This window comes from Paroedura picta, chromosome 1 (genome assembly GCF_049243985.1).
Source record: "Paroedura picta isolate Pp20150507F chromosome 1, Ppicta_v3.0, whole genome shotgun sequence".
In the NCBI taxonomy this organism is placed as follows: domain Eukaryota; kingdom Metazoa; phylum Chordata; class Lepidosauria; order Squamata; family Gekkonidae; genus Paroedura; species Paroedura picta.
The window spans coordinates 14,494,776-14,517,945 of NC_135369.1; the positions used below are offsets into that span (position 1 = coordinate 14,494,776).

The window sequence follows — 23,170 nt, forward strand, 5'->3', positions numbered from 1 at the left end:
GCACTTTTATTCTCCAGCGATGTTTTATGAGTATAATTCTGAACTTTTTGAAGTACTTGGTGCTTGTGCTTTATTCAAAGTTATGATTATTATTATGATTATTATGATGATCATAATATTTTATATGTGTATGTACGATAAATGAATAAGTATATGATTTAATCTTTAATATGTTAATTTTTAAGTGTTGAAAAATATAGACGCACCGGGAATGGCAATAAAATATCCAAATTGGACTTATATAGAGTCTTTTCTCTTCAGTAATTCTTTTATTCTTTTTATTTCACACAAGTCCCGACGCGTTTCGCCTTACAGCTTTTTCAAGGGACGGTTTTTATATTTAAGGACCAACTTCAACTTATTAAGGAATCTCTTGATAGAGTATAAGGTCATGCTCACAATAGCTAAACTTAGCTTGTGGCGCTTCAGACGCTTCAGTTGAAGTTGGTCCTTAAATATAAAAAACGTCCCTTGAAAAAGCTGTAAGGCAAAATGCGTCAGGACTTGTGTGAAATATAATAAGAATAAAAGAATTACTGAAGAGAGAAGACTCTATATAAGTCCAATTTGGATATTTTATTGCCATATTGGTTTCCCAGTACATCTATATTTTTCCATATTTGTCTCTTCACTGGGACCCACCCCTCCCAGTTCATAATTTTTAAATGTCAGCATTGCAACATAACTGACTTTCCCCCATAAAATAAATGTTTATATTATAGGTCATATATAGAAAATCTGTTACGTATATAGGAGCTCAGAGAAATATGCATGGGTGTTCCCCCCACCCCCTGCCCTATGTTATCCTCACAACAACCCGGTGAGGCAGGTTTCGACAAAGGGAACATGGCCTGGGTTACCCAATGACCTTTATCAGACCTCATCAGCCCTAGTCCTATTGGAACGGTAACTATTAAACCTTACCTTAAATAAAACTTGAACTTAGTTATGCCTATTGAACAAACTCGGACTCACATTTTGGTCATAGAACCCGCAGTACTCGCGTTCAGCCCGAGAGAGCCTGCTACACTTCTGCTCATTCCGGTGTTGTGGCGCGGACTACATCTCCCAGATGCCCCTGAGAGGGGGCCGCCGAACGACTCTCCTCTCGTCATGTGACCCTAAAGCCGAACGTGTGCGCCAGAGAAAACGAGCCGGCCGGGGAACTCTCTTTCCCGCCATGCAGCGCGGCCCGCAAAGAGGCGGGGAGACGGCGGGGTCGCAGCCGGCGTGAATCCCCAGGGCCCCGGCGAGTGAGGCAGTGAGTGCAGGCGAGGAACCCTCAACGCCTCCGAGGCAAGGAGCAGAACTACATTTCCCAGAAGGCGCCGGGAACGGCGCCTGCGCGGCGATAAAGTCGCACCTGAGGGAAAGAGAGAGGGGAGGAGGGAGCCGCCGCCATCTTGTGTGAGGGAGCGACCGGACCAGCCAGGGAGGAAGGAAGGAGGAGGGAAGCAGCTCGTCAGCCGCCGACCTACCGTGGAGGAGCCGCCATGAACCCCGAGTAGTGAGTCTCCCCGCCGCCCTCTCCCACCCCAGGGCGCCCGCGGGCCCCATGCTGAACCCTCCCCCTCCCCCACGGGGCCTAGGCTCGGCCCCTGCCCTGCCCCGCCCCGCCCTGGGGTGGGGGAGGAAGGAAGGAGAGCGCGGGCCCAGGGGGGCTCCTCAGACCCCAGTTCACTGGGCCTCTCCCCCTCCTGCCCCCTTCCCTGGGCTGGTCCCCCAGGGGATTATGCCCCCCTCCCCACTCTCTCTATATGTTGGATTAATGCATTTGTCTTTCTATTGGGTGGATACAGAGCTATAGGAGGAATACCCCCACTACATGCACAGGCAATACATAAAATAAACAGGACATACAAACGCAGGCATGCACACACGTAGGCATGTGTGCAGTGATGGTATTAATCCTATATCTTCTTAACCTGCGTCTGCCTGCCAGGACTATCGTATTTTCAGTGTGGTTCCAGTTAACATTTCCTCATAGTGGGTTTCCTAAGTTTTTTAAAACAACCCACTGCGTGTATATATGTATGTATGTATATGTATGTATGACTTCTATCTCTCTTCTGTCTTCGATAAGATAAATTAATATTTGTTTATTTGACTTCTGTACCACCCTACCCAGTGAGCCTGCTCTGTCTGTCGGATAGGATGATATATATGTGTGTGTCTGTGTATGTATATATAGTGGGGTATTAATCTTATATTGTAACCTATGTCTGCCTCCCCAGCCCATCATATTTTCAGCTTCGTTCCAGCTAATGTTTCTTGATTCTGGGTTTCCTTAGACTGTTTGTGGGTTCACACCTACAAAATATTCATTTTCTGCGCTGTCAAGGATTCTTAAGCAGCTTTGGGGGAGAAAACAGAGGTTAACTACATAAGGGTAGAAAAGCACAAGAGTCCAGTCGCCCTCACTTCTTTGGTGACTCATAGAAGCTCCCACTCTGACACAAATTTTGTTGAGACCTTAAGGTGGTGCTGGAGCCAGACTCTTGTCCTTTTCTACTGCTAAACACAGACTAACGCAGCTCTCTGTCATGTCCTCTATACTTGAGGGTATGTTTGTAAAATATGTTTGTGTTGCTTAATGAGGTAAGAAAAGATTTACCTCCCCCCCCCCCTTTCCGGCCTCCCCACGAAACAACACAAGTTGAATAAGAACACAGGCTTGTGACAAAGTACTGTTGAATTTAGTGGGGCTTCGTTCTGAATGGAATTGGGCTCAATTGCCTCCCTTATCTGCCTAAACAAATCTAAAACCTTCCATTCCCAAGCCTTATGGCCTGACTCTCACCTCAAGGACTCGTCACTTAGTTGTGTATCCTGTTGGCTTGTTGAGGAGAGTGGCTGTTTACATCAGGGGTAGTCAACCTGTGGTCCTCCAGATGTCCATGGACTACCATTCCCATGAGCCCCTGCCAGCAAATGCTGGCAGGGGCTCATGGGAATGGTAGTCCATGGACATCTGGAGGACCATGGGTTTGACTACCCCTGGTTTACATGATGGTTGTGGGATTTCCCTCCCCCTTGCATAGCATCATCCACTGACCTTGACCACAAGTGGTTCGGATACACCAGGATGTTAATGCTTAACATGCCAAGGCTGAGGTGTGTGGACATTTAGAGTGTTTATGAGTTATTAAGGGACATAGGATGTTGAATTTCCCATTTTGTTGGTTGCGTTGACTCACAAGGTGTAACCCGCCTTGCAAGAAAGGTGGACTATAGAGGACGTAAATATAAATACTGTAAGTAACTTTATGGGGTTTTGCTGTTTAGCTTGAGATAATGTATGGGTTTTTTTGCAGCAGACAAATTGACACTTGTATTCTGTAGACCAGGGGTAGTCAACCTGTGGTCCTCCAGATGTCCATGGACTACAATTCCCATGAGACCCTGCCAGCATTTGCTGCCTTGGATTTGGAGCCTCGCATTTGCTGGCAGGGGCTCATGGGAATTGTAGTCCATGGACATCTGGAGGACCACAGGTTGACTACCCCTGCTGTAGACATTATTATGGCAGCAGCACATTGCTTCTGTACCACTTGTGTCCATTTTTTTTAAAGTATACCCAGCCAAGGACTGTATTCATCTGAGTTGCATGGGGTTATCCCAGGCCTTTTTCTCTGGCAGCCTTCTTCCAGTGTAAAATATGCCTATCTCCAGTTGAGGGACCCTTCCAAAAGGAAAGATTAGGCCTCCCTGTCGTAAGAGTTGCATTGAGAACAGTGCAGGTGGCTTGGGGCATTAGCTTCTTGAAAACAGAAATTCTTGTTCATACCTCTGTTTTCACTCTTTGACTTTTGCCAATGCTAAGAGCTTCTTTGAGTGTTTTAAACCCCAAAAGGAAAGTTTGGGCGGGTGTGCAAGCACAGCCTCTTGAGGCTGTTCTCTCTGTGCGTGCGTGCGCATGCTTGCGCTTCTGGTCAGTAGAACTCTTTAACAGTAGCAAGCCTCATCTATGTGCAAAGCCAGTAACTTGTTATTCCTCAGTCTCTGCCAATGGATTATTTTCCTCCCGAGAGCCAGTTGTCAGTTGCACACACACACCCACACATGTGCACGCGCACACGCGCACCCCACCACCCCGCTCCTCAAGATGCCAGCATGTGTAAGGTTGTTGAACTTTGGATCTTGACAACATGCCACCTCCTCAGCTCTAATCAAGCTAACTACTCTGTGTGCTACCTTTGCCTCCTGAGTTTCTTCTTTGGAGCACCCCTCCGACCTTCCTACCAGATGCTAACCATGGAAGGAGAACACTCTGAATGTCTAGGACTGTGGGATCGTAAGATGAGTCCTGCTGGATCAGGCCAGTGGCTTGTTGGCGGTCAAACAAGAGCCGTGTTTCTTTCTGCTGCATCTCTTCCCCATCCTAAAAAGTCCAATTGACTGGTCACTTGTGGTGCTCTTTTTCCACAGTGCTCTGCAGCACTGTGGAGGATTTGGGGTAGGAGGCTGAAAGAGTTGCTTGGAAGACTTCATTTCCCAGTGTGCTTTGGGCACTGATAGTCCTCCCTGAGGGAGACTTTTGTATTGCCAGGCTTTGGTAAATCAGAAAAGCCTTGGGTGTTAGTTCCAGGCTGCTTGATTTACCCTAATTACCCAATCGGATAGGAATGTGAGAATCCACCTTCTGTGGGTTTGGAAGCTTCATCTATCTTGGTCGGTGTACTCTTGATGAGCAGCAGTTCCTCAGGTATTTTCCAAACATCCTGCTACCTGAGATCCTTTAATTGGAGTTGCCAGAGATTAAATTGGGGACCCTCCTGTGTTTAGTCTTTGAGCATATATATATATGTGTGATCACCTCCAGAAACGTTTCTCTGCAGTGTGCCCTGGGAGGCCGGGGACAAAAAGCTAGTTTAGTGTAGTGGTTAGGAGTGTGGACTTCTAATCTGGCATGCCTGTTCGATTCTGCACTCCCCCACATGCAGCCAGCTGGGTGACCTTGGGCTCGCCACGGCACTGATAAAACTGTTCTGACCGAGCAGTGATATCAAGGTTCTCTCAGCCTCACCCACCTCACAAGGTGTCTGTTGTGGGGAGAGGAAAGGGAAGGAGATTGGAAGCCCCTTTGAGACTCCTTCGGTTAGAGAAAAGCGGCATAGAAGAACCAACTCTTCTTCTTTCCACTGAGAGTGGCAGCACCGTAACCTGGCAAGCTGCATGCACAGTTGTGGGCTGCAGGTGTTAGTACAGTGCCTGAGCTGCCTTGGATTTGGAGCTTCGCCTGTGCTGCCAGCTTTAGGCAAGTTCTTGTCGTCCTCCTGGGCCAGCAGAGCTCAGACCAGGGGTAGTCAAACTGTGGCCCTCCAGATGTCCATGGACTACCATTCTCATGAGCCCTTGCCAGCGCCTGGGAATGGTAGTCCATGGACATCTGAAGGGCCACAGTTTGACTACCCCTGGCTCAGATCATACTACTGACCTACTTTCCAGGGTTAGAATCATAGAATCATAGAGTTGGAAGGGGCCATACAGGCCATCTAGTCCAACCCCCTGCTCAACGCAGGATTAGCCCTAAGCATCCTAAAGCATCCAAGAAAAGTGTGCATCCAACCTTTGCTTGAAGACTTCCAGTGAGGGGGCGCTCACCACCTCCTTAGGCAGCCTATTCCACTGCTGAACTACTCTGACTGTGAAAAACTTTTTCCTGATATCTAGCCTATATCGTTGTACTTGAAGTTTAAACCCATTACTGCGTGTCCTTTCCTCTGCAGCCAGCAGAAACAGCATCCTGCCCTCCTCCAAGTGACAACCTTTCAAATACTTAAAGAGGGCTATCATGTCCCCTCTCAACCTCCTTTTCTCCAGGCTGAACATTCCCAAGTCCCTCAACCTATCTTCATAGGGCTTGGTCCCTTGTTGTTGTGAGGATGAATGCAGTCGTGTTTTGCGAAGCATTTTTGAAACCTTTGGGAGCGCCGTGCGATGCTCGCATAGTGCCACATTATGGAAACCCCCCAGCCGGTGTTCACCCAGGCAGTAAGCCAGCGTCGCCTTGACCTGGGTAACCCAAGCTCGCAGGATCGTGTCGGGTCTTGAAAGCTAAGCAGGGTGGGCCCCAGCCGGCTTTGAAAGAGAGACCAGCAGGCGATACCGGGATTTCGCAACAAAGGCAGGCCATGGGAAACCATTTTTCAGTGTCTCTTGCCTTGAAGCCCCACTGGGGTGCTGTAAGTCAGCTGTGATTTGATGCTTCTCCCCCCCCCCCCCCAAGAAAAAAGCCAGTGTTGTGTTTGGGAAGGGGTAGACTCTTCTTTGTGGTGTGTATGCAGCTGGAGCTCTTTAGGGTAGGGTTGGCCAAACTGTGGCTCTCCAGATTTCGATGGACTGCAATTCCCATGAGCCCCTGCCAGCTGGCAGGGGCTCATGGGAATTGCAGTCCATCAAAATCTGGAGAGCCACAGTTTTGGCCAACCCTGCTCGAGGGCAAAGGTGACAGGATTAGTGAGAGCCTGGGCTCCAGAAAGGCTGGTGGCCGTGGCTGGTCACTCTGTTGTGCCGTGAGTTACTGGCCTGAGTGGTAACTTATCTGGGGGAGGTTCGGAACGCTTGTTCTTCTGCTGAAGGGACCTCTCTCACGTCCTTTTATGGGCCATAAGTGCCCTGACCTGAACGGTCCAGGCTCGCCTGATCTTGCCGGATCTCAGAAGCCAAGCAGGGTCAGCCGTGGTTAATCTCTGGATGGGAAACCACTGAAGAATTCCAGGGCTGCTAAGCAGAGGAAGGCAACGGCAAACCACCTCCTTAGGTTACTTGCCTCAAAAAGCCCTGTGGGGTCACCATAAGTCAGCTATCTTCACACACACAAGTGGCTAAAGCGCTGGAGTAGGATCTGGGGACCCAGGTTTGAATGCCCAACCTGCTGCGGAAGCTTGCTGGGTGACCTCGGGCCAGCTGCACCATTTAAGCCTGACCTTCCTCACTGGAGTGCTGTCTGGGAAGAAAGGCGGGATATACAGTATTTGCTGGCGTATAAGACTACTTTTCCCTCATGAAAAACATGCCTCCAAGTGGGGGGAGTCATCCTATACGCCGGGTGCACTTCAGTTGGGATAGACATAGCTGCCCATAGTGGCCCATAGTACTGTAATGTAATGTAACAAACTCTATATTTCGAGTGGAAATGTTGGGGGGTCGTCTTATACGCCCAGTCGTCTTATACGCCGGCAAATACGGTAGATGAAGGGAAGAAATAGCAAATTCAGGGAAGAAGCTCTTAGGGCTTCACTGTATTGTCATAAGCATTCTTAATCTTCCCTGGAACACTAGCTGTTCTGAAGAGCTTTTAAGGGTCACATTCTTCTTCAAGAAGCTGTTGGGTTCATACAAAGGTGTTGCAATCCTGACCCTTCAGAACTGTGGGATTGCTCTTCCACTTCCCTTTAAACAGAAGAAGAAGAAGACTTGGTTCTCATATGCCACTTTTCTCTACCCAAAGGTGTCTCAAAGAGGCTTACATCCACCTTCCCTTTCCTCTCCCCACAACAGACACCCTGTGAGGGAGGTGAGGCTGAGAGAGCCCTGAGATTACTGAAGAAGAAGAATTCTTATATGCCGCTTTTCTCTAAGCAAAGGAGGCTCAAAGTGGCTTACAGTTGCCTTCCCTCTCTTCTCCCCACAACAGACACCCTGTGAGGGAGGTGAGGCTGAGAGAGCCCTGATATCACTGCTCAGAACAGTTCTATCAAACCCAGCTCACCAGATTAGAAGCCGCAGCTCCTAAGCACTACACCAAACACAGACTTTCATGCTTGCTGTTTGCATCCGTTTCCTTTGCAGCCTCTGCCCACACCTTCTAGATTTGCTGCCAGAGGATGTAGTGATGACCAAAGGAATCAACAGCTTTAAAAGGGGATTAGGAGGTTTATGAAGTATAACTCTTATCAATGGATATGGTGACTGAGGAGGACCTCTACATTCAGAAGCAATAAACCTCTGAATCCCAGAGCCCTCCAGAGGAACTGGTTGACCACTGTGTGAGGCAGGAGGCTGGACTGGCTGGACACTCCCTGGTCTGACCCAGCAGGGCTCTCCTGATGTTCCTATGAGGGGAAGGCCTCGGCCTCCCTGCCCTGTTGCTGACCCTGCAGAGGGACTGGCTGGCCCCTGTGTGAGGCAGGAGGCTGGACTGGATGAACAAGTAGGGCTCTTCTTATAGAGAGATCATTTCAAGACCAGGCAAAATGTCTGAAATCAGATTTATCATTTGCTGAAACTCAGAAGCCCAGGAACTCCTTGTAGATTTGCAGGGCTGAAATACTAGATGAGCAGTTCTCAACCTCCTTACCATAACGACCTGCGCACATGTGCGGGTGCGCAGGCACACAGAAATCGTGGAGGCGGCCAGTGCCATGACCCCGACGCCTCTGCCAGCTGCCGCCGTTGCAGCGGCTGGCAACCTGACAACCTCACGCAAGGGGCCAAGCAACCCCAGATAGGGTTGGGATCCCAAGGTTGAGATCCACTGTACTAGTTTGTCATCCTCCCCACCCAACCAGCCAGACATTTAATTGCAGAGTCTCAGGATAACAAATCTGAGCTGGAAGGACTTTCTAGGATCCGCTCTAGTGCATGACTGGAACCCAAGTCCCGATCTGCCAACTGCCGTAACTTGGCAAGCGTCATTGCCTTTTTTCTCCAGAAGCTGCGAGTGTCCCTCCCCGTGGCTCTTCACCAGAAGGAGTGCTGCACACAGCCTCCTGACCAGCCCACTTCCTGCCGCCTGTCAGCACTTCAGTGAAGAAACTTCCTTCCTCTTGACTCTGGGAAAGCAAGGCTTGCAGGAAAGCAAGTGGCCGGTTTGGCTCTAGATTACGGGCGGACCCCACTGTGTTCCTGGGCGGGCGGATAGAATTGGAAAGGTCCTGTTGCTGAGTGCTTCATTTTGAGCCAGATGAGCAATGCCTTCAGCTGTCTCAAGGGGTGGGTGTCAAATCAGGCATGCTGGAAAAGCCAAGGGTAGCCTTTTTCATCATTGAGGAACCCCTGAAATGTTCCTCAGGCTTTGAGAACCCCCAAAGGTGGTGTGATTGTGGTGGGGAAGCAGAGCTGTAGGCACTCCCACCCAGGGCTTCCCCCCTCCCACCCCCTCTAGGCCCATCATTGTCCATTTTGCGGGGGGGGGGGGAGGTCAACATGATTATATATGGTCATATCACCCAATAAAGAGAGCCAGTTTGGTGTAGTGGTTAGGACGGTAGATTTCTAATGTGGCATGCCTGGTTCGATTCTGCACTCCCCCACATGCAACCAGCTCAACACAGCCCTGATGAAGCTGTTCTGACCGAGCAGTGATCTCAGGGCTTTCTTAGCCTCACCCACCTCACAGGGTGTCTGTTGTGGGGAGAGGAAAGGGATGGAGACTGTAAGCCGCTCTAAGACTCCTTCTTGTAGAGAAAAATGGCATATAAGAGCCAACTCCTCCTCCTCCTTCTTCTTGTTTAACAAATTGTAAAAAAATATAGAAAGTTAATGAACTCCCCCCTGCCGCCATTCAGGAAACCCTTCCAGGGCTGTCAAGGAACCCCAGGGTTTCATGAACCCCCAGTTGGGCAAGCCTGCAGGCCAAGGGGATCGGACCTTCCAGATGAACGATTGGGCGATACACTCGACCCGGCGGGCATCAGTTTTTTCCAGCTGCTTGGTGTGATGAGCCTCGTCCCTTTCTGGAGGCTTTGCAGATCTGTTCTGCCTCTTGCTGCCACGCTGACTGCAGCAACTTGCAAAACTCTCGGAGCCACGGCTGGTAGGGAACTTGCCAAAGTTGGTCAGCACTGTTGGCCGTAGTTAATGCCTAACGTCCATGCGGGACTAACGGTAACCCAACGGTAAGGTCTGCAAAGAAACGATGGAGAAATAATTTACCTGGCAGGGCGTGCGCATTCCATGGCTCGTGCTGTTTACTCAGTGAGTAACTGAACTGTGGAATGCGCTGCTAGTGGAGGTAGTGATGGGCACAAGCGCCCGCAAGCTTTAAAAGGGAGTTCTTCTAATCTGGTGATCCGGGTTCGATTCTGCACTCCCCCACATGCAGCCAGCTGGCTTTGGGCTCACCACAGCGCTGATAAAGCTGTTCTGACTGAGCAGAGATATCAGGGCCCTCTCAGCGATTGTAAGCCACTTTGAGACTCCTTTGGAGAGAGAAAAGCAGCATATAAGAACCAACTCTTCAGTAATCTCAGGGCTCTCTCAGCCTCACCTCCCTCACAGGGTGTCTGTTGTGGGGAGAGGAAAGGGAAGGCAACTGTAAGCCACTTTAAGCCTCCTTCGTGTAGAGAAAAGCAGCATATAAGAACCAACTCTTCTTCTTCACATACTGGCAGCAGCAGCTCTCCAGGGTCTCAGGCCGAGGTCTTTTTCATCGCTTGATCCCTTTTAACTGGAGATGGCCAGAATCGAACCTGGGACCTTCTGCATAGCAAGTAGAAGCGCTACCACTGAGCCACAGGGCCTCCCCAGATGAAGAAGAAAAGTTGGTTTTTATACCCTGCATTTCACTCCCCAAAGGCGTCTCAAAGCAGCTTACATTTGCCTCCCCCTTCCTCTCCCCACAACAGGCGCCCTGTGAGATAGGTGGGGCTGAGAGAGCCTTGACAGGACTGTGACTATCCCGCGGTCACCCAGTTGGCTGCCTGTGGAGGAGCGGGGAATGAAACCCGGCTATCCAGATTAGAGGTCACCGCTCTTAACCAGGACGCCGAGCTGCCTCTCATTCATGGAGGAGAGGTCCGTCAATGGCTACGAGTCACGGTGTTTAAAGGGAGCATCATCTGCAGAGGCAGCAGACCTCCGGATTCCAGTCGTGGAAGGCTGCAGGAGGGGTGCTTGTTTCACTCTCTGAAGTGACTGGTCAGCCACGGTGTGAAAATAGATCCTGGACTAGATGGACCACTGGTCGGATTGAGCAGAGCCCTTATGTTGTTTTCGTGGCACCATGGCTAAGAGATCGAAAACCTTATATTTCCCTTGGGTGTACACGCCCAGCTTGGTGTAGTGGTTAAGAGCGGCAGCTTCTAATCTGCCGAGCCGGTTTTGATTCCCCACTCTTCGACATGCTGCCAACTGGTTGACTGGTCTAGTCACAGTCTGGATAGAGCTGTTCTCCCAGAGCAGTTCTGTCAAAGCTTTTTTGACAGAGCTGTCACTTCCCTCACAGGCTGTCTGTTATGGGGAGAGGGAAGGAAGATGATAGTAAGCCGAGGGGTATAAAACCCAGTTTTTTTTTTTTCTTCTTCCCCTCTGGGTGCCAGCTACCATACATATTCTTCAGCACAGTTGGCAAGAGACACGGCGTCAAGGGGTCCATAAACCAGGTTTGCCGTTGAATGCATCCCATAATCTAGCATCAATCCCTGGCCTCCTGCAGGACACGGAGAAGGGCGAATCCTCTCCCCGGCTGCTAGAGATTCTTGGAAAGCAATAACATTTCTTGCTGTGTTCATAATGCCTTTCATCTCAGCCCGGTAGGAGGGGGCTGACCTCCCTGGCTCACAGCAGGCGGAGAAGGCAGCAGATTAGCTCCCTGTAGTCGTTCTGCCTCGGGAGGCACTTGGGAGTGTTTCTGGGTCTGTCACAAGAATGGCCAGACCCCTTCTAGCATCTTCAGAAGCACAGCGTGGAATAGTAAGCTAAGGACTGCTTCCTCCCCTCCCAACGCAGTCTAGTGAGCACAAATTAACTGACTTCCTTGGTCTGCCGAAATTTGTATAGCCTGGTACGGTGCGCAGTCTCGTTTTGCAACCTGCCCCCGTCCCTGTTCATCACGATTCCTAGAGAATGACGTTTTTCTGGGGTGGGAGGGGCCACTGGAAGATTCAGCTACTCCTCAGGGCTTGGTGGATGCTCAGCGAACACTTCTAGATGGTGTCTCAGAAGAAATCTACGCTCTGAAAAGCCACCTGTGTGCAAATGTGTGAAATGTGTATCTCATCTCTGGATTGCTCCAGTTTCTGGGATGGCAAACTTCGTGGGAGGGCACGGTTTCGGGGATGCTCCAGTTTCGTGGGAGGGCACGGGCTTGGCCGGTGGAGGGCAGTAAGGATGATTAAGGGGCAGGGTGAAGTGCGGGTAGGGGGGGGGGAGACTGAGCAAGATTTGTGGTCCTCTCTGATTTCTTCAGTCAGTAATATTCAGACTTGTTCTTACGATCCTAAGGCCAGCGTCTCTTCCTTGCTCTTGGCTGCTTTGTTAAGAGAGTATCGGTTTTAGGAGTAATCTTGCATCTCCCTAGACCGCAAGGGGTGTAGGTTCTTTGATCAGGATTCGCCCATTGATGCGTCATTGAATCTCCCTGCATTGCTAGTGGCCCCTGTAAGAAGATTGGGAATATTTGAAGTGGAGTGTCCCAGAGATGGAAGGTCCTTGGTTCCCCCTGGGTATTCCAGCACAGCGTCCAGTGTTAATATTGTCCACGTGATGGGATGGAGCAATGTTTTGTGGGTACAGGTAACCCGACTGTTTCTCACCGTTTGACGATGCCTCTCTTTTCCAGTGACTACCTGTTCAAGCTGCTTCTGATTGGCGACTCCGGTGTGGGGAAGTCCTGCCTCTTGCTACGGTTTGCTGTAAGTATCGAGCCCCAACCGGCCGAGTCGCCTTTCCTTCCAGGCCTGTCCAAGCTCCTTTTGGGTCATTTTTTCTCTAAAGCTCGCGTTGGGGGATTTCGGGCCAAAGGAAAGGGCACAAGACCCGTGACTAATCCCTTGGAATCTCTTATCCTTTGCCATGGAAGCAGCGCATGGGCAAAAACGTTCAGTGGGGAGCTGTTCTGGGAGGGGGGTGTTTTCCCTTTTCTCTGCTCAGGGTGGGTGTCACAAAGGCCTTTGCGTAGATTAGGATCTTTAAAACTTTTCTTCCTTCAGGACATCCTTTCTGCCTTGCTTTGACGCTCCCAATAAATAGACTTCGTTCAGGAAAAGAAAGCACTTTATTGAGACATCGATCAGATCATCACAGGGTCCTTGCTAAAACTGGGGATCCTACAGAAGCACCCCGTTTTTCATCCCAAAGCATTCAGCCTCTCCCAGTGCCAGACAGTTTGGGCACGAACCACCCATGTTGATAAAACAGGCAGCCAGGCTCCTAGGCCTCCCTCTGAGATTGTTCCCAGGGCAACGGGGCAGAGAGCCTGATTTTTCACACCTAGGATCTAAAGCAGGATACATCAAAGACACAGCGGGGGAAATAAACAGATTGTATTAGTGGCAGCAAAAGATACAGCATGAAACATCAGTCAGGACACATGGCAGAACATCAGTCAGGGTTTTGACACTGCCCAAAGAACCTCTGTTTTGCACTGCAACTGTTCTCAGGACATGAACGTATTTTAGCCTTGTGGGGTGACCACCTGCGGTCCTCAGGGCACTAGCATTGCCTGCCAGCCATGTCCAGTGGGCTACACGTGGGGTACATCCAGGGCTTGCACACAGTGCTTATTGCCTTCCTTTGCTAACCTTATTTAAAATTTCGTTGGCCTTGTTCAAATACGAACCAGGACATTTTCCAGAGAAAAATTCAGATTTTCCCGAGAAGCACACGTCACAGGCACACTGTGACCCCCTGCGAACGGTGTGCCTTGCTCCATTCCAGGCCCTTGGCTCCATCTAGGGTGGCAACAAAAACCAAAAGGAGGTAGGGGGTGGGAGAACCTGGAACCGTAAAAAACCAACTGATGACAGTTAGGACCATCAAAGGTTGAATGTCTGTATTCACGTTAAAATTATATAACTTTTATTGTGCACAATATAAAAACCTTTAGGGATTAAAAACATATATCCAGCCCATGGGCTATTGCAAAACAATGTGTCAGGCACCATAAGAACCAATAGTGCGATGCTTTTGGGCTCTTATAGGGCCTTCTTCAAGGGCCTGTTTTTAACACACCCGTTCTATTTATCAGCCATTAGCTCTCTTCCAGAGGCTGTCAAAAATTTCAATGGTGTGTTCTCCTATTAGTGCATTTATTGACTGATAACTAGACTTTTTCATTCGTTAAGGGACTCTGATACTTTACAGCTCTTACTGGCTGCTGGACATATATGTAATGAACTGCTGTGTGTTAAAACCAGACCTTTAAAATTGTGCGCAATAAAAGTTATATAATTTTAACACGAGTATAGACCGGGGTAGTCAAAGTGTGGCCGTCCAGATATGCATGGACTACAATTCCCATGAGCCCCTGCCAGTGAATGCTGGTGGGCTCCTGGGAATTGTAGTCCATGGAAATCTGGAGGGCCACAGTTTGACTACCCCTGGTATAGACAGTCAATCGTTGACAGTCCTGACTGTCATCGCTTGGGTTTTTATGGTTCCATCTAGGTTAGTGTCTGCTCCTGCCAGCTTGAGGTCTTGGAAGGCTGCAGCCAGAGGACACATGGGGAAGCCCAGGGTTCCACCCCTCAGCAACAGAGGAGGCCAACCTGTGACTCTCCAGATGTCCGTGAACTTCAATTCCCATGAGTTCTCACCTGCACAGTGCTGGGAGGGGCTCTTGGGAATTGTAGTCCATGGACGTCTAGAGAGAGCCACAGTTTGTGCACTCCTGATATAGAGCATGCAATTTCGACACCTCTTACAGTGAATGTCCTGCTTTTGCCAGCTGACAGGCCTTCTAACTCAGTGGTCCCCAACCTTTTTATCACCGGGGACCAGTCAACGCTTGACAATTTTATAGAGGCCTGGGGGGGGGGGGGGAGTCTTTTGCTGAGGGATGTCACAGCTGCCTGAGCCCCTGCTCCACTTGCTTTCCCGACGGTGCCCCTGACTTCCTGTTGCCTGCTGGGGGATGCTGCCAGCAGCAGCTGCGCAGTGCCACGCCGAGGGGGAGCCCCAGCCATGGTGGCTGCTGGAGAGCACCAAAGGTGAGCCGGCGGCAGAGTGGCAAGGCAGCTTCCAAGGCAGCAGCTGGGGAGGAGGACGAGGAGGTGCCGCGGCCCAGTACCGACTGATCCACAGACCGATCCCGGTCCCTGGACTAGGGGTTGGGGACCACTGTTCTAACTCATTACTCTCTGCTCTCTCTCCTACCCGTGCAGTGCGGAGTGGTCATGATACCATCTCCCTCCCTACTTTAACACCCTCCTGTGAATTGTACTCGGCTAGGGAATGCAGATGTAATATTTCCAGAGAATTCAAAGCCATGGAGTGAAGAGAATGCCGCTCTCCCCCACCTTCCAGTTTTTGTCATTAAAAAAATCAAAAACTTTTTCGGGAAATTAAAATATAAATGCAGTGTTTCCTTTCCTATCCATCCTGAATGTCTTTCACCGATTTAACTACGTAAATGCATCGTTTTGAAACCTAGCATACAGAGTTGTACTTATTTGGCGTGTTTATGGAATTTAGAAGTGTAAATCTCTTCTCTATAAGAAAAACGGTAGGCTTCCCCATCGCCTGAGAAAGAGCTGCCAACTGCTGCACCCTGTTTTGCCACAGCAACTGTGTCTTTAATTTTTGCCCTCTGAGAGGTAGGGGAAAAGAAAAATCGAAGGTAGAAAACAAATTATTTAGTAAACAAAAAGCGATGTATTAATTGGGCAGAGTCTATAAGTAGAGTCACATTAGGTAGGAATGCCATGTCTGAATACTAAACTAAGATTTAGAACACTGAGCTGTTTAATACTCTTTTGAAATGATTGTAGCAAACAACAAAAAAGTCTTGCATCTCTATAGGAAGGGCTCCCCTCCCCCACGGTATTCTCCAGAAGTCCCAAATGTTTTCACTGGAAAAGCTGAGAAACTCTTTTTCATTCTATACCTTGGAATGAGTGAAGCCCTTTGTAAGATGAGGTTATTCTCACTCTCCCAAAGTGAAAATATTTCATAAGAGGTTTTTTCACTGCTCTTCCCCTTAATTACCCAGTATTTCCAGTGAGAAAAATTGAGAGTCCCTTTTTTTTATGCTATGTGTAAAACCCTTTGCTTTAAGAAGCACTTTATTTATACTAAAAGGTAAAATACCTTATAGGAGGCCTTTCAGTGCCGCCCATAATTCTCCAGGTTTTGGGGGGCTGGGGATCTTTCTTGGAGGGGGAGTCCTAAAAATAAAACCTTCCCCCCACCCCAATTGTCCCAAGGGTGTGTTTTTTCCCCCTTGAACCTTGATATCTCTAAATTAGGAAAGACTGGTAGAAATTTGCTGTTCATGACTGGGTCCCCAGAAGGCCTCTGACTCAGGGGAAGAGGCTCTGTTTTGGGGGTGGGTCTTGGGTTCAAAGCCCTGCTTGTGTGATCAGAAGGCTCAGGAGTGAAAAACCAATGCCCAGCAAGTCCCTGGGGAGCTACTGCAAGCCAAAGGAAATGGAACTGAGCATGGTAGACAAAGGGTCTGATTCTGCATAGCGCTCCATTCTGTGTTTCAACTGAGAGGGCCTAGATCTCTAGAACTGCACAAGGAGAGACAGGCAGGTTCTGGTGTATGTTCTTTCCCTGGTTCATAGCGTGGTTTTGCAGTTCCACGCCTCCAGGGCGTTCATGGCCTTGTAGTTTTCTACCCATGCTTTGTGGCGTCATCCATGGCGTCAATCTAATCTTTGCCTCCAAATTTTGCGATTGAAATGAAGAAGAGAAACAGAACAGAGTGGTCTGAATTACATGCTTGAATATATGAAACTTGCTTACACTGAATCAGATATTTGGTTCCATTAGCATTGTCCACTCCCAAGTTTTCTAACTCCAGAGTTAGTTGATGGCCCTGGAACGTTTTCCTTAATGGGTGGGAGTTAATTTTTAAATATATTTAAATTTGTTGAACGTTTATTGGGTGATATGAGCGTACATGGTCATGTTGACCCCCACCCCTTTCCCAAAATGGCCATTGAAGTGCCTGGAGAGCATGGGAGGGGGGGGGCACATATGCACAGCTATGTTTTCCAGCCACATTCTGCACAATTGTGCCACTTTTGGGGTTTCTGGAAGCCTGAAGAATGTTTCAGGGGCTTCTCAATGATAAAAAGAAAGTTGAGAAAGGCTGGTCCATTCAAAGTGGCAGCAGCTGTCCAGGGTCTCAAGCTAAGGTCCTTACGCATTGTCTGTTATCGATTCCCTTTAACTGAGGATGCCGGGGGATTGAACCTGTGACCTTCCGTATGCCAAGCAGATGGTCTGCCACTGAGCCACAAGTCCTCCTGTGCTGGTTGTGCTTGCGGAAACATGGGAGGGTGGCTTGCCTGTTTGAGAAAAAGAACAAAGGCTCCAGTGTGGGCTTCCATTTTGATAACGGGACTCTTTCCCTAGGATGACACCTACACAGAAAGCTACATCAGCACCATCGGGGTGGACTTCAAAATCCGCACTATCGAGCTGGACGGCAAAACCATCAAACTGCAAATCGTGAGTATCCTGCAACCTGCTCTGTGTGTGGGCAGTGCTTGAAGGGAGCAGCATCTCTTGAAAGCTGCCCCCCTTCCACAAATTTTGTTAGCCTTGGCTTTACTCTTGGTCTTTTCTACTGCTAAAGGTAAAGGTTAAGGTATCCCCTCCGATTCCCAGCCCCAGCAACTGCGAGCCGCGTGCAGCGCGGTTCACAGTTGCTCCCTTTGCCGCCGGCCTGACGCGTCGGAGGGAGCCCCCGGCAGCCGCGCAGGGCGAAGCGCCTCTCGCGTCAGGCCGCCGCCCGGGGGAGGCCCCGCTGCCCGACGGACCCCCCACGATCTGGTAAGTGCCTACGGCCCACTGTATTACTCATGCAGCGGGCTTGATTACTAGTATACTTTATATTTCAAGCCATATAATTTGGGTGTATTAGTATCAAAGGTCCGTAAAGGTAACTATCTTATTTATGACCTTTGATACTAATATCCCTGAAAAAAAAAACAATTAAGAAATAAGTTTACTGAGGATTATATACCTAGGAACTCATTCTGTATAAAGCTTTTTGCCATCGCCAGCTTGGAAATTTCTTTCTGTGGATTCATCTTCGGCTGATGGGTCGTCTCTGCCCATGCCCCCTGGAAGTGGCATAACAATCAGCACCGTTTGCCCTTCTTTCACTCCCTCCCCTCACTTTCAGAAAAATTATGAGATGTCAGAAATTACTAGTATCCCCCCCCCAGGATTCCTAGCCTTGTTGTGGGCTGGTCACGAACTCCCAGGGAAGGGAGAGGAACCGTTTGTTCCCCAGCATTTTCATTTAAAGGAGACAAACCTCCAGGACCGCCTCTTCCTCTGTGTGGCCCGAGTTCTAGCGAACAAAATCTGCTGAGGATCCCCGGCCCCAAGAAAGTCAAACTGGCCGTGGCCAGGGCCCAGTGGGATGCTCTGGCAAATGCGATCAGGGCCAAAGAAGAAAACACAACAACCATGTAGTTGTCCTTGCGGGAAAAATCCACCTGAGTGAAGCTCCTGCTCTTCCTCTTCTTTTTACTTGGGGAAGGAGACGGCTGAGACCAGCTGGTCTACCTGTTGATACTCGATTCTTTTAAAATTTTAAAAACTGTGAACGTGAACGTGAATTTTAAGCGGTGTGTTTTAAATTCTTCATAAGCCGCCCTGAGCTTCCAGGGAAGGGCGAGGTATAAATGTAAGAATGAACAAACCGGCCAGCCTCTGCCTGCCGGCCCATAATGCAACTCAAGGTGCCTAGCCTTATGGTTCTGAGCAGAACCGTCCTCTCATTCCTCCCCAGTGGGACACAGCCGGACAGGAACGGTTCCGCACCATCACCTCCAGCTACTACAGAGGGGCACACGGCATCATCGTGGTGTACGACGTAACGGATCAGGTAGAGCCGCAGATGCAGGGGGCGGGATGAGGAAAGACTGAGGACTCCTGGGATGGTGGTGGAGGGAAGAGCTCCATGTCCAACTGAATGCTGTGGAAAGGATGTGTGGGAGGACAAAGCAGCCCCCTCTGCTATCTCTGTGACCTGCGGCTCACATTTAGACTAGTGAGCTTGAAGCCCTGTTTCTTCTGCTGTAGTCTGAAGTACTGTTGAAACCAGAGATTCCTTCTCTCTTATCCCACCTGCCCCCTGGCCATTTGGGCTAATCTACAACAGGCTTTCTCAACCAGGGTTTTGTGATGGCCATGGAAGGGTATCCCGAGAGTGGGCGCGCGATAATTATTTGTATGTATGTTAAATTTGCTCAACATTTATCAGTGATATGACCATATATGGTGATTGATCAGACCACATTAGAATCCTGTGTTCAGTCATGGAGGCCTCACTTCAAAAAGGACGTGGGAAAAATTGAGAAGGTGCAGAGGAGAATGAGGAGGATGATCTGGGGCTTGGGGACCCAGCCCTGTGAGGAAAAGCTGAGGGACCTGGGAATGTTCAGCCTGGAGAAGAGGAGGCTGAGAAGGGACAGGATGGCTCTCTTTAGTATTTGAAAGGTTGGCATTTGGAGGAGGGCAGGCGGCAGCAGAGGAGAGGACCCGCAGTAGTGGCTTTAAACTACGTGTAGAAAGATACTGGCTAGATATTGGGGGGGGGGGATGTTCACAGTCAAGTTCAGGAGTAGAATGGGCTGCCTCAGGAGGTGGTGGGCTCCCCCTCACTGGTGGTCTCAAGCAGCACCTGGACAGATACTTACCCTGGATGCTTTAGGCTGATACTGCATGTAGCAGGGGGTTGGACTAGATCAGGGGTAGTCAACCTTGTGATCCTCCAGATGTCCATGGACTACAATTCCCATGAGCCCCTGCCAGCGAACGCTGGCAGGGGCTCATAGGAATTGTAGTCCATGGACATCTGGAGGACCACAGGTTGACTACCCCTGGACTAGATAACCTGTATGGCCTCTCCCAACTTGTAGTTTCTTTGAATACTGTAAGCTCCCAACGTATTAGAGCTTGCAGCCCACTGTGTCCGGTTGCCCTCCTTGGCTGGTCTCACTCCTCCTTCGGTACCTGCACCCTGCAAAAAGGGGAGGGCGGGTTGGCTAGTCCAGTTGTTCCTGGTCTCACCCTGCTTCCTTTTGTGCCCCACCCGCGCAGGAGTCCTACAATAACGTGAAGCAGTGGCTGCAGGAGATCGAGCGCTACGCCAGCGAGAATGTCAACAAGCTCCTGGTGGGCAACAAGTGTGACTTGACCACAAAAAAGGTGGTGGACTACACGACTGCCAAGGTGAGGAGGTTGGGGGTCCCGGCTTGGTTTTCGGGGACAGTGATCCCCACCTGCCCGTCTCAGCCTTTCAGATCTCTCCAAAGGGCGATTCTGTCTCCTGAGGATAGGGGTGTCGGGTCACAGCTGGCTTACAGCGACCCTATTTGGTTTTTGAGGCCGCATGGCTTACCATCGCCTGCCCCTGCACGGTGATCCTGGATCTCCTTTGGTGGTCTCCCATCCAAGTACTAATCCAGGCCGACCCTGCTTAGCTTCCGAGATCTGATAAGATGAGACCATTCTGGGCCATCCAGGCCTGAGCTTCGTCTCCTCCCTTCCTTCAGCGGAGATCACTCTTGGGGAATTCCCAGGCTGTCTCCCGTCTTGAGTTTTTCTGCATTCTCAGATTGTTTCCCCAGCTCAGAGGACAGTAAGATCTTGCCCTTCAGATCTACCAGCCTCGAAGCGGTTTAAAAGTAGGGAGACAGGCCACCTGTTATAGAAGGAACTGTTGCATTCCTCAAGGAAATGACAGGCACAACAGTTTAGGGGTTCCCAACCAAGTGTCCATGGACCAGGTTCAAATCCTCATTGTGCCACAGACGCTTCTTAGGTGACCTAGGGCCAGTCATGTGCTCTCAGCCTAACCTGCCTCGCAGGGTGATTGTAGAAAACAATGGAAAACAGGACAGCAACATCAGTTCTGCTGCCGTTGTAAATGACACGAATAATGAGATAAATGGGAGGAAACGTGCCCCAGTACAATTCGAATCCAGTAGCGCATTCATTCATTCATTCATTCATTCATTCATTCATTCATTCATTCATTCATTCATTCATTCATTCAATGTATACCTTAGAGCAGGGGTAGTCAAACTACGGCCCTCCAGATGTCCATGGACTACAGTTCCCAGCATTCGCTGGCAGGGGCTTCTGGGAATTGTGGTCCATGGACATCTGGAAGGCCGCAGTTTGACTACCCCTGCCTTAGAGACTCAACAAGATTTTTGGGGTATTAGCGTCCAAGAGTCATAAAACTCGCGAAAGGAACTTTGACGAAGGCTCACACCCCAAAGTCTTGCTCTTCTACTGCTGGCCTAACACGGCTACCTTCTGAATCTGCTCCCATTTTGGTACTTTCGGCATTTGCAGCCACGAAGTCTAGAATTCTAAGTGCTCCCATGAGTTCTTGCTGATTCAAGGCCCTTGCCTGCCTCCTGATTTCTCACCACCAACATTTCTCTCCCCCTCCCCCCCCCCCCCAAATCTCGAGCAGGAATTTGCAGACTCCCTCGGGATCCCCTTCCTGGAGACCAGCGCCAAGAACGCTACCAATGTGGAGCAGTCGTTCATGACCATGGCGGCCGAGATCAAGAAGCGCATGGGCCCCGGGGCGACGGCTGGAGGAGACAGACCCAACCTGAAAATCGACAGCACTCCGGTCAAACAGGGAGGCGGTGGCTGCTGCTGAGGAGGAGGAGGGACATCTGATTGTAGGGGGGCGGGGGCAGGGGCCTGGGGCAGGCTGGGGAGAGGGGGCCTGCCCCTCCCCGACTACTGTCTGGCCCCCACCCTCCCCTGCGTTTTTTCCTTCTCCGACGGTGGCTTTCCCGGATGATACCTCGGCGGAGGGGGACGGGACCTCCCTGCCCCCCCTCCCTGCTCAGCTGCTCCAAGGGCTGTTGAGTGTCCTCAGCCTGTTCTTTGGGTTTTGTTTTTGGTCATTTAACTCTGGGGGTGGGGCGGGGGGGGCATGGGCTCTGTACAGTACAAAGGCTTCCCCACAGGGTTGGGGCGATCGGGGGTGGTTGGGGGGTTGGGTGGGAACGATTTTTTGTGCTTTTTCTGCCCTACCCCTCCATCGGTAAGGCTGGGGCAACGGTTGGTTCTTCTGTCTTCGTTTGCTCCTTTTCTGTCCTCCTCGACTTCTCCCCGCCATCCAGTCCTTCTCCTGCCCTGATTTTTTAAAATCTGCGGCAGGAGCGGCCATCGGTTTCCGTGTCGTCTCCCGCCTGCGCTGTGGACAGGTTGGGGTTTCTGCCTGCTCCCCTGCTCCCCCTCCATTGGCATCGGGTTGGTGGCTAGCCAGTGGTAGGCGAGGGCCAGGATGCATGCGTTCCCACGTCTGTCTCTCTCCAGGCCTGCTGGGGAAGGCCCTGTGGCTGAGTCCACAGACATCTTCCCATTGTTCCCCGTCCTCCGCATGTCGTCACTGTGTCCCTCCTTGCCCGTTAACAGGCATCTTCCCTCTTGAGCTCCTCTTCCCTTTCCGGCCCTTTTTCTAGTTCCGCTTTGCTCCTTCTTCGCCTTGCATCTCTGCTGTTCCTGAATCGTTCCTCTCAGGGCACCTGGTTTCATCCTTTCCCACCCCCTCCACCCCAGTCATCATCAAAGATGGACCTCACACGTGTGTAGTAGAGTGGGAAGGGGGGGGGGCACCATGACCCTTTGCTAGCACGGATCCCCACCTCAAGTGTGGGCTCAGTGGGGGGCACGTGTCGCCGAGGCTGAAGCCGGGGAGGGGGGCATGGCACAGGAAAGTGGGAAGGGAGTGGCTGGTCTTCCCGGCTCTTGCATTCCGGAGCTGATGAATGTGCATTGTACAGTTGGGCGATCACCGCCCCTTCCCCACACTTCATAAGGCACTCCCCACAGCACTCCTGGGCCTGGGGTCAGCTTGTCACATGGCCCCTGCCTCCCACACACACACTTTCTGTCATTTGCAGGCTTCCCGGGGCCCCTTGGAAAGCCCTTCCTTGACCAAAACCGAGGCCCGTCCGTCCCCTGGTGCTGGGGCCTGGCTCCCAAGAACGCTGTGCTGTTGATTTGTGAGCACCAGGAAGCTGTGTTCCTCCCCACACACACACACACCCCGCATCCTCAACCCGGCCCACTGGTGCCCCGCCCTACCCTGTCTCTTCCCCTCCCCTTATTTAAAGAACGTCAGGTACCCCGCTGGGCCAGGCAGTGGGTGGAAGGTTTTCTGCTTGTCAGCTTTGTTTGGGTTTTTTTTTCCACAAGTGAAATTAAAAATACAAATGAGAGGGGGGAAAAAAGAAGAAAAAAATTAATAAAACATAACCAGCCTCTACAGAATGAGGGATTTTCA

At 50.4% G+C, this 23,170-nt stretch overlaps 1 protein-coding gene across 1 annotated transcript; it reads left to right on the forward strand.

Moving 5' to 3' along the window:
* The first annotated feature begins 1,213 nt into the window (after positions 1-1,213).
* Positions 1,214-23,170, forward strand: RAB1B (RAB1B, member RAS oncogene family). The gene is made up of 6 exons (XM_077322944.1): positions 1,214-1,507; positions 12,506-12,578; positions 17,248-17,343; positions 18,638-18,733; positions 19,951-20,082; positions 21,338-23,170. Exons 1-6 carry the CDS (start codon positions 1,494-1,496, stop codon positions 21,530-21,532), a joined length of 606 nt encoding a protein of 201 aa, XP_077179059.1. The 5' UTR covers positions 1,214-1,493; the 3' UTR covers positions 21,533-23,170.

Excerpts from the sequence above, each read along its gene's own strand:
- RAB1B (XM_077322944.1), top strand. Across the intron at positions 12,579-17,247 it reads GCCTCTTGCTACGGTTTGCT|GATGACACCTACACAGAAAG; the intron begins GTAAGTATCGAG and ends CTCTTTCCCTAG. Across the intron at positions 18,734-19,950 it reads TGTACGACGTAACGGATCAG|GAGTCCTACAATAACGTGAA; the intron begins GTAGAGCCGCAG and ends CCACCCGCGCAG.